Source organism: Rosa chinensis, chromosome 4, assembly GCF_002994745.2.
Source record: "Rosa chinensis cultivar Old Blush chromosome 4, RchiOBHm-V2, whole genome shotgun sequence".
Classification (NCBI taxonomy): domain Eukaryota; kingdom Viridiplantae; phylum Streptophyta; class Magnoliopsida; order Rosales; family Rosaceae; genus Rosa; species Rosa chinensis.
The window spans coordinates 27,172,861-27,183,478 of NC_037091.1; the positions used below are offsets into that span (position 1 = coordinate 27,172,861).

General features: G+C 43.5%; 1 protein-coding gene across 1 annotated transcript; it reads left to right on the forward strand.

Moving 5' to 3' along the window:
- The first annotated feature begins 8,956 nt into the window (after positions 1-8,956).
- LOC112199053 (L-lactate dehydrogenase A) lies at positions 8,957-10,412 on the forward strand. Its single transcript, XM_024340117.2, has 2 exons — positions 8,957-9,569; positions 9,836-10,412. The coding sequence occupies exons 1-2, from the start codon at positions 8,967-8,969 to the stop codon at positions 10,283-10,285; spliced, it is 1,053 nt and encodes a 350-aa protein (XP_024195885.1). The 5' UTR covers positions 8,957-8,966; the 3' UTR covers positions 10,286-10,412.
- The last annotated feature ends 206 nt before the right edge of the window (positions 10,413-10,618 follow it).

Genomic DNA, 10,618 nt, shown 5'->3' on the forward strand with positions numbered 1-10,618 from the left:
TTACATTGATGACGTCGTACTGAAATCTAAGCAGAGAGGAGACCATATCGTTGATCTTAGAAAGGTCTTCGAGTGCATGCGGCAACACAAGCTCAAAATGAATCCAGCCAAATGCGTTTTTGGAGTTCAGGCAGGTGACTTTCTAGGATTTATAGTCCACCAGAGAGGGATTGAGGTCCCTAAAGATAAAGCAAGCGCAGTTATCAACGCGTCTCCCCCGCGAACAAAGAAGGAACTACAGCGACTGCTGGGTAAGATCAATTTTCTAAGACGTTTCATTTCTAACTCTGCAGGTAAAATCCAGCCCTTCTCCCTACTGCTGAAGTTGCAAGGACAAAATGAGTTTGTGTGGGAACCTAAACATCAAGAGGCTTTTAACAAAATTAAGGCCTATTTGGCGAGCCCGCCAGTACTTGTTCCACCTAGAGCTGGATTTCCATTGAAGCTGTATATTTCAGCAGCTGAGGCTTCCATTGGCAGCCTACTCGCTTAAGATGACAAGGAAGGCGTCGAACATGCCATCTTTTACCTCAGTAGGACACTTACAGATTGCGAAACAAGGTATACTCCAATGGAGAAGCTGTGTCCCACGCTATATTTCTCGGCATGCAAGTTACGACACTACATGTTGTCCTTTACTACTTGCATCATTGCTCAAACCGACCTGGTTAAGTATATGCTATCGCGACCTATCCTGAGAGGTCGCATTGGCAAGTGGGTGGTGGTCTTATCCGAGTTCTCGTTACAATACGTTCCACAAAAAGCAGTAAAGGGACAGGCCATTGCAGACATCTTAGTGCATCACCCTATGTTGGATGTCCCCGCAGTGAAAGAGTTAGAGAAAGCGACCGCCACCACAACTCGACCAGATTTGGCGCGCATTCCAGAATATGCTGTATGGTATCAAGCCACAGTTTCCCTTCAACCCTAGGTATTGTTTTTTGACTGCTCAAGGACAGAAACACTGGCCGGGGCAGGGGTGGTTCTGGGAAACCCAGCAGGCGATCGTTTTTCTTATTCTTTCCAGTTAAGTTTAAGTGCACCAATAACCAAGCAGAGCATGAGGCCCTCTGTCACGCCCCTAATTTTTAACACAAATAAAATCGATATATAATCCCATAATTATACATGCGTGAACGTTCAGTCATCAATACAAAATACCTAAAAAAATTTTCCCTTTAAACCAAGTACGTACTGATGTCCTGAACCCTCAAAGTTAATATACACTCGCTCTCCACAGAGTTATATATTACACAAGCTTAAGAATTAAATTGTCCGCAACAAAATAAAATGTAAATGCTCCTCAGAGTTCACTACAAGGTGAAGTCTTGATAGCGGTAAAGTCACAAAATTGACTTCCTACCGTAAAGCTGCTAGCACGCTACCCCAGATTCAGCCACAATTTCCCTGACCTGCAGGATTAACCCCTACACCATTTGAATAGTGTACCAGGTTGTCACACAACAAACCCGATAAGCTTTTGCAAGCCCGTATGAGTAACTCAAAACACACACACACAACTCACGCTAAAAACGTGATCTGGTACTTTTTGGACACGGTGTTGAAGAGGATGACGTCTTCTGTGTTGTTGACTACATGGTATTACTGGGACTTTCAAGATCACATACTCAGGGTAGCCTTGGAAATGGGTGTTTTGTGGTTAGAGTTTGAGCCCATTGGCCTGATGGTATCTATAACCGCGGTTTTTTTGGGTATTGGTTTATGTCCCCGTCCCCCCCCCCCAATGTATACGTTTTGGTTGATTGAATGAAAGTTCTATCTCATTCTAAAAAAAAAAAAAACTAATATAAAACCAACATAACCTAATTAAGCACTAACAATCCTAATTACGGCCGTGTTCAAGGAAAACCTAATTTGTGTTTAGCCCAAACTCTAGGTTACTTGACCTAGTGGTAATAGGATTTAATTAGAAGGATCTAGAATCCTAATCAATGTAGAATTAGTTTCCTTGTATGATTGAGATTCTATGCATTAATTGTAATCCTCTATATAAAGAGGCCCCTATTATCAATGAGAATATACAGCAAATTCCTCTCAATTTCTGATTCCCTAAAACACGTTATCAGCGCGAAGCCCTAACCCGGAAATCCTAAATTCGTAGCCTTCAAATCCCAGAAACCACCGCCGCCCACCTTGAAGCTCTCACCTCCAGGAGTCCAGAACCGGCCGTAATCAACCTGAACCGGCCACCGGAAGTGACCAAACCGGCCTCCAAGAAGAATCCAAAGATCTCATGCCCGGTTTGCCATCTTCCTGTCCACCTTATACTGCCATCTTTTGATAGCAGCTGCACCTTGTCCCCAGATTCCGGGAACTGGAAAAAACCTCACCGGAACCGGCCAGGAAACATCCGAACCGGCCGCCTGAAGACACTGCACCACCGAACCGCCACTCGCTTCAGTCAACTCTGCCTCAGTCAACCCAGCCCAGCAGAAGCAGTCCATCTTCAGCTTCAGCCCAAAAGAAAGGATAAACCCTAGGCCCAGAAGCAGAAGGACCAGCCACGGCCCAGAAACCCAGAAGTAGCCCAGAGCCACGTTAGCACCACACAGGCATCCAGTCAGCACCAGTCAACAGCCACGTCAGCCAGCAGTACCACGTCAGCAAGCCAGTCAACCATAGTCAACCCCTGTCAACCCTCCGGTCAACTACTTTTCCGGCCAATTCCGGCCACTTTTCCGGCGATTTTTCTGGCCATTTTTCGGCACTTTTCCGGCGACACTTTCCGGTCAGCTACAGTAACTTCCGACAGCTACAGTACTCTGACGACGACTTTTCCGGCCATCTTTTAAGGTAATTTTTCTAAAAGTTCCCGTTTTTGAAGTTTTTTTTCAATTTCTTCTTCTTTTCTCGGGGACTTCCAACATCCCTTCTTCTACCCCCCTTTCTTCTTCATAGGGGAGACCAAAAGCAGAACTGTGGGGGTTCGTGCTCACTCCAAGCTTGGAGCTTGTAGAGTCCTCCAAACTTAGAGTTTGTTGAGAAGAAAACGATCGACCACATACATCGTTGTTTCGATCTAATCCAAAACCCCTCTTGGAATTGGATTTTCTTGGAAACGACTACGCTCAGAAAATTCCTAATTTCTTAGAAGCGACTACGCTCAGAAATTTAATAGTTTTTCGTGGTAGCCTTTTTCGCTCCGAAACTAACCCTAATCTTGTGTTGTTTTTCAGGATGAGTTACCTGAACAAGTTGAACTTTGTTCCACTCGAGACAACTGGCGCAGGATACCATAGGTGGGTCTGAGATGTGTGCCAACATCTTAAGGCTGATGGACTTCTGGAAGCCATCCAAGAGCCTAGTCAGAACGTGCTCTCCATTGAGCAAGCTACTGCTTTTGAAGCAAAACAAGCTAAAGCCATAATTCTCATGACAAGGCACATGAATGACGCACTCCAAAATGAATACCTCAATGAGGAAGACCCAAGAAAGCTATGGGTAGAACTTGAGCAGCGATTTGGCAACGTTCGTGACTCCCTGCTTCCTGATTTAGAAGTGCGATGGCATAGCCTCCGCTTTTGTGATTTCAAGTCTGTGCTTGATTATAACTCAGAAGCCCTTCGTATCAAGTCTCTGATGGAGTTTTGTGGCCAAGCCATAACTGATACGATGTTGATCGAGAAGACTCTCTCTACCTTCCCCGTCTTTGCACTGATGATTTCAAAGAATTATTGGATTGATGTAAATGCAGGACGCATCACAAGGTTTCATGAGCTCATTGGTGCCATGAACGTAGCTGAAAAGCACGACAATATTCTTGTGAAGAACTATAATGCTAGACCCGTGGGAACTAAGCCTATTCCGGGGTCTAACTATAGTCGCGCCCCCAATGGAGGCCGCAAGGAGCGAAACCCTAAGAGTAGGGACAATTCTGGACATTCTGGTCCATATGTTTGCCCTAAAGAGGAAAGAAATCGCCGAGAAAGGTGTGCACGGAACCGTGGAGGTCAACATGTGAAGAGAGAGATAGGCGGAGCCCCCAACCACGGTGGTAACGCCACCAAGAGCATTGGTCGTCCTAATCGCGCCCCAATGGCGCCTCAATCAAGGGAGTCTGACCATAATGATGTTTGTTTTCGATGTGGATCAACTGAACATTGGGCCAAAACATGTACCGCACCCCAGAATTACATGGCACAAGAAGATCAAGATGGCGATCTAGACCTAAGGATGGAAGACTACAAGGATCAAGACCCAGAAACTGGCGATTTTGATTAAGTCTTTTTATTTTCCAAGAGTTGTAGGCGATTGCCATATTACTTTTTATTGGATTAGATTTTCTTTGATCATAGAAACAATGATGTACTCCGTTGGCTTATGAATAAAATTTCGAGTTCTTTTCATTATGACTCCATTTTGATTCTGAGCATATGACTTTGTGACTACGATAGCTAGGCCATCAATATTAATTCAAGGACATGGAATAGCCCAAGTTCCACTTGCCAAATGGCACCTTGATTACAGTTGTACCCTATGAATAGCCAACGAATTCTATGCGAAAATGCATGTAGAGAACGGAAATGAGTTCCTTTGCAATACCTTTAATGATTGTGAACAAAGACGCATCTTAGAGAAGTTTATGTGCCTCTCTAGTGGACTTTATGTCTCTATTCGAGCTATTAAATCCAATAAAGTTATGAGAGAAGATCTCTTGGATCTAGACACATATTGGCTTTGTCATGACAGGATAGATCATCCTAGTCATGATATGATGATCCATCTACAAAAGACTTCACACGGACATCTTTTCTCTCGAGCGAAATGAAGCATGAATCAAAAGTTGATTCTTAGACTAAGTGTGACCGACGCTGCTGCCTAGGGCACCGCCTCCGTCCACCACCAGCCTAGGGATGGCGTAGTCCCTATCCATGACTCCATGGATGGCGTCCATCATGGTGATGGCGCCCTAGGTGATGCTGCAATCACCAACTTGCTTCAAAATAGAGTTTTAGACGCTCAGGCCTAACCAAAATTCTCATTGGTTGCTTCTACAGCCTCTCGCTCGTTTTACTAAGCCCGTTCCTTAGGGAAATTAGGACTGAGACCGTCCTATGCAAAGGATATGACAATACTCATTCTGTTCTTACAAAGAATCCGTAGGGATTTTGTGGATTGATTCAACCAACTTGCGGACGCTTAAATATTTTATGATGTTGGTTGACACGCAAACACGCTGGTCACGTGTTGTGCCATTGTCCACCTATAAATGCTGCTTATGCTACACTCCTAGCACATATCATATGACAATGAGCTCACTCCCCAAATCATCCTATTCAGTCAATTGGATTTGACTATGCTAGTGAGTTTACATCGAAGACTTTCGATGGTTATTGCATTTGGGACTGATGTTGGACATCATATTCCCATGAGCACACCCAAATGGTCTCGTGGAAACGACTACGATGGTAGTCCGGACATTGGTAATGCGCACCAACCTCCTTATATCCACTTGGGGTGATGCAATATCACATGCATCTATGCTAATTCGTCTACGACCCACTGCCACTCAATCTACCTCTGCGATACAGCTAGTGACTGGGTACAAATATCGTACTTATGCATATTTGAGTGTGCCATTTATGTGCCAATTGTGCCGCCACAGCGCTCTATAATGGGTCCTTACAGAGAATGGGCAACTACGTTGGATTTGAGCTTCCAACAATCGTCCGCCACTTAAATACCCTTGCTAGGCGGTTTCCTTACCGCTAGATTTGCGGATGTCACTTTGATGAGACAGTCTTCCCGTCGTTAGGGGGAGATAAGAACACGAATGTTCAACAGGAACGACAGGAATTGTCGTAGTCTGTCCCCACTATGTCTCATCTTGATCCCTATTAAAGTGACGAGATCACACAAATATGTTGCGAACATGCCTGCAAGGAAGGACGTCCCTACGAGAGGACGTAGCGCCACCCTACACGGAGGTAGGCATGGCGCCAATGCCAAAGAGACTGGCACTCTGGTGTTACAGGCCATGGCCCCAGCTAGGATGCGTGGAGAGGCCCGTGGGTTCGAAGGATACTTTGGCACACTCCAATCCTTTTATCATCGACACTCAAAATCCGCCTCATGAGAATCTTCCAGGTTATGGTTATCGTTAGGGGACACCTCAACGTCAAAACCTATTCCTGAGAATATAGAGCTCTATGAAAATTACACTAGTGTACATGAGACGTGGGATAGAAACTCCATCAGAATTGATGATGTAGTTGCGTATTTTGTTGCGCATGAGTTTTTGAGTCAGATGATATCGAACCACGCTCCGTTGATGAATGAATGCCAACGTAGAGAGTTTTGGCCTAAATGGAAAGATGCGATCCAGGTTAAGATGGATTCTCTAACGAAGAGGAAGGTTTTCGAGCTAGAGATGCCAACACCTCCTAACATAAAACCTGTTGACTAATGGGTCTTCGTTAGAAAGCGTAGTGAGAAAAAGAGATGGTAATCTCGCCTTATGGCGCAAGGCTTCTCACAAAACGCCTTGGAATCGACTACGATGAGACATATTCTCTCGTAATGGATGTCATTGCACTCCACTACCCTGTCAGTTTGGTAGTTTCTGAATGACTGAACATGCAGCTTACAAATGTGGTCACTACGTATCTCTATAGGGATCTAGATACGGAATATACAGGAAGGTTCATGGTGAACTTCATTTACCCAAGTCAAGTGGCTTTAGACCACGGAGCGCGTTTTCAAAGAGGTTGAAACGCTCACTAAAGTGACTACTTGATTGGGAAGGGATATGCCCACGCGTTTCTATAACAAGTTTCGGATTCTATCGCCGTTCATGTTGGACATGATCTTCATTAGAAGCCTTTAAAGAGTTAATGGAAACCGCTGAACACTTGAAATCCGAGTTTGAGATGAAGGATTTTGGGAGAACACGATTATGTCTCGGTTTAGAACTTGAGCATCGTGTCGATAGATGCTTAGGCATTTTGACAAGGTCAAGCCTTCAAGCACCCCCATGATCATCCGTAGTCTTGATCCTGAAAAGGATCCTATTCATCGAAAGGATGATGGCGAAGATGTGCTAAAGGCAGAAGTGCCTTACTTAGTATAATAGGTGCATTATTGTACTTATCCCAATGCATAAGACTGGACATCTCATATGTTGTGAACTTGCTAGCTAGATATAGCTCTGCGCCAACGCGATGCCATTGGATTGGTGTAAAAGATATCTTTCGATACTTGAAATGTATGAGTGATATGGGCTTGTTCTATCCTTACAAAGAGATGATGGATTCGAACCCATCACACACCAGGAACGCCGCCAACACTGGCCTGCGTCCATTATCCCCATCCCAAAACGACATGTGTTTTGGAAGGTTTTGCTGATGTTGGGTATCTCTCTGACCCACACAAAGGTCATTCCCAATTCGGTCAAGTGTTCACCATGGGAAAAGACCATGACATCTTGGAGGTCTACAGAATAGACCCTAGTCGCTATATCTTCGAACAATGTAGAGATCATTGCTCTTCACGAAGTGGTTCGTGAATGTATATGGATTGGATCCATAATTACGCATGTTCGAACAATTGTGGTTTGAAGTCTACCACATATGAGCCTACGAGTTTTTAAGATAATGCTGCTTGTTTTAAACAAATGAGGCAAGGCTACATCAAAAGCGACAACACCAAGTATAATCAGCAACAACAGACTCTCCTCGAGATCAAAGTGAACTAGATTCAATCTGAGGAAAGTAAGGCAGACTTGTTTACTAAGTCATTGCCCAAATCCACGTTCGAGAAACATGTGGCAAGAATTGACTTGCGGAAATTATCTAAACTCCCATGATCGTTGTCATCAGGGGGAGGCGCAGACATCAGGGGGAGTTGTCTACATGTTCGTCTCGAATCGTGAAGGGTGTGTTGTGCTCTTTTTCCCCTTCGACCGAGTTTATTTTTGTCCCACTGGGTTTTTGTTACTGGGCAAGGTTTTTAACGAGGCAACGAGAGAAGCACCCCTTTTGGGCAACACAAGGGGGAGTGTTCAAGGAAAACCTAATTTGTGTTTAGCCCAAACTCTAGGTTACTTGACTTAGTGGTAATAGGATTTAATTAGAAGGATCTAGAATCCTAATCAATGTAGAATTACTTTCCTTGTATGATTGAGATTCTATGCATTGTAATCCTCTATATAAAGAGGCCCCTATTATCAATGAGAATATACAGCAAATTCCTCTCAATTTTTGATTCCCTAAAACAGGCCGAACTTTTTTGGTTATTTATGCTATTATTAGGAGAAGATGTTTTATTAGTCAAAATGAAAAAAATTGATAGAAATAACTCTAAAAGTTAAAAAAAAAAAATTTAAAATTTGAGAACTAATTAAATCATAAGATTAAATGTGACAGTTGCAAAATAGATCTTTATGAACAAAATGAAAGAGAAAAATGATCTCACAGCCCACTTTTCTTCTCTACTATTTTTTTTTTCTGCAATAACTGTTTTATTTCATTTAATAAAAAATTTCTCAAACTACTACACAAACATGTATACATGAAGGCTAGTATATATAAGGAAAGGTAGATATCGACATAAAGAAAATCACTCTGAAGGGAAGAATTAAGCGTGCATCAAAGTTGGGTTCATTTGTTTAATGCACATAGATTTGCCGATTCCCTGTAGTTGGGCTCGACGAAGGTTTCAATTTATCAATAGTTATCAATGTTCTGCCTAAGACTCTTCTCACCAAAATGCAAAGTCTCATTTCAATTCAATGATGAAGAACACGTTTAGGGAAAGTTTGAATCCTTTGTGAAGCTTCTAAAGTAATGCCCAAGGCAGCTAGCTCCTTTTTTGAAGAGGGTCATTCTTGCACAGTAAGTTGACCATTGAACTTCTTCCACACTCAACTCCTCTGCATAAAACCCCTCTGTCTCTGCATCACCAACGAAAACCTCAAACTTTATACAGAAACCTAAGCTATTCTGACCATGAACAAAAGCAGTTCGGCTTCGTCATTGGGCCCTGGAGGCCTTGACCTAACCCAGGCCTTCTTCAGGCCCATCATCCGCGCAGCCCCGCCTTCCCCGACCAAGCGCCACAACAAAATCTCCGTCATTGGCGTCGGCAACGTCGGCATGGCCATAGCACAAACCATCTTAACCCTAGACCTCGCCGACGAGCTTGTCCTCGTCGACGCCAAACCTGAAAAGCTACGTGGAGAGATGCTGGACCTTCAACACGCAGCTGCCTTCTTACCCCGCACCAAAATCCACGCTTCCGTGGATTACGCCATCACCGTCGGATCCGACCTCTACATCGTGACGACCGGTGCGCGCCAGAACCCTGGCGAGTCCAGGCTGAACCTGCTGCAGAGGAACGTGGCTCTCTTTAGAAATATCATACCTCCACTAGTTAAGTACTCTCCGGACACCATATTACTCATCGTGTCCAATCCAGTGGATGTCTTGACTTACGTGGCGTGGAAGCTATCCGGATTTCTGAGCAACAGGGTTTTCGGGTCGAGTACGAATCTCGACTCATCTAGATTTCGGTTCCTCATGGTCGATCACCTGGACGTTAACGCTCAGGATGTGTAGCTAAATTTTAATTAAGAAATATTCTTCGATACATGCATGCATGCTTTTTTTCATACACTGCACACAACTTTTTATCCTGATAACCAATTACTCTTAACATATACTAACAAAGAAAAAGTCGAGAGTAGAGTAAATGAGGTTATCAATCTACATAATAATATTTGCTCTTGTATAAGTAAAGTGATAATTTCTTATGTTATCCATACATGTATTGCATACGAAATTAATTAGATAAGCTAATCCTAATAATGGAATTGTAGGCTTACATCATTGGCGAGCACGGGGACAGCTCAGTGGCTTTGTGGTCAAGCATCAGCGTCGGGGGAGTGCCGGTGTTGAGCTTCCTAGAGATGCACCAAATAGCATACGAGAAAGAGACACTGGAGAAGATTCACAAAGCAGTTGTGGACTGTGCGTATGAGGTGATAAGTCTGAAAGGGTATACTTCATGGGCAATTGGTTATTCAGTGGCAAACCTAGCCCGGAGCATACTCAGAGACCAGAGGAAGGTCCAACCTGTTTCAGTGCTTGCGAATGGGTTCTACGGTGTTGGTGGCGGTGATGTGTTCTTGAGCTTGCCTGCACAGCTCGGAAGGAGTGGAGTTCTGGGAGTGACCAATGTGCATTTGACTGATGAGGAGGCACAGAAGCTAAGGGACTCGGCTCACACCATTTTGGAGGTCCAAAGTCAGTTAAACTTGGGAATATGATTGCGATAGATTTATATGAGTGTATGTTCTTTTTCAGTCTATTAAACTAAGAAGAAACGAATTACATTTATATATTTTATTTTTCCAGTTGTTAAACTATACTCCCCGTTGTACTCCACAAAGGGGAGAACGTACATGTTTCATTATCAATTTCTTATTTCAATTCTCATTCCAAATAAGTAAATGTGTCATTAATTAATTTATAAATTTGCAATTGCATCTATGACTGAGTGCCATGGCGTACGTTACCTTAAAGCGTCTTAATCCTGAATGTTGATTTCATCAAGCAATTAATTATACCGTGAACACTGATAACAAGAACTAATTTTACTT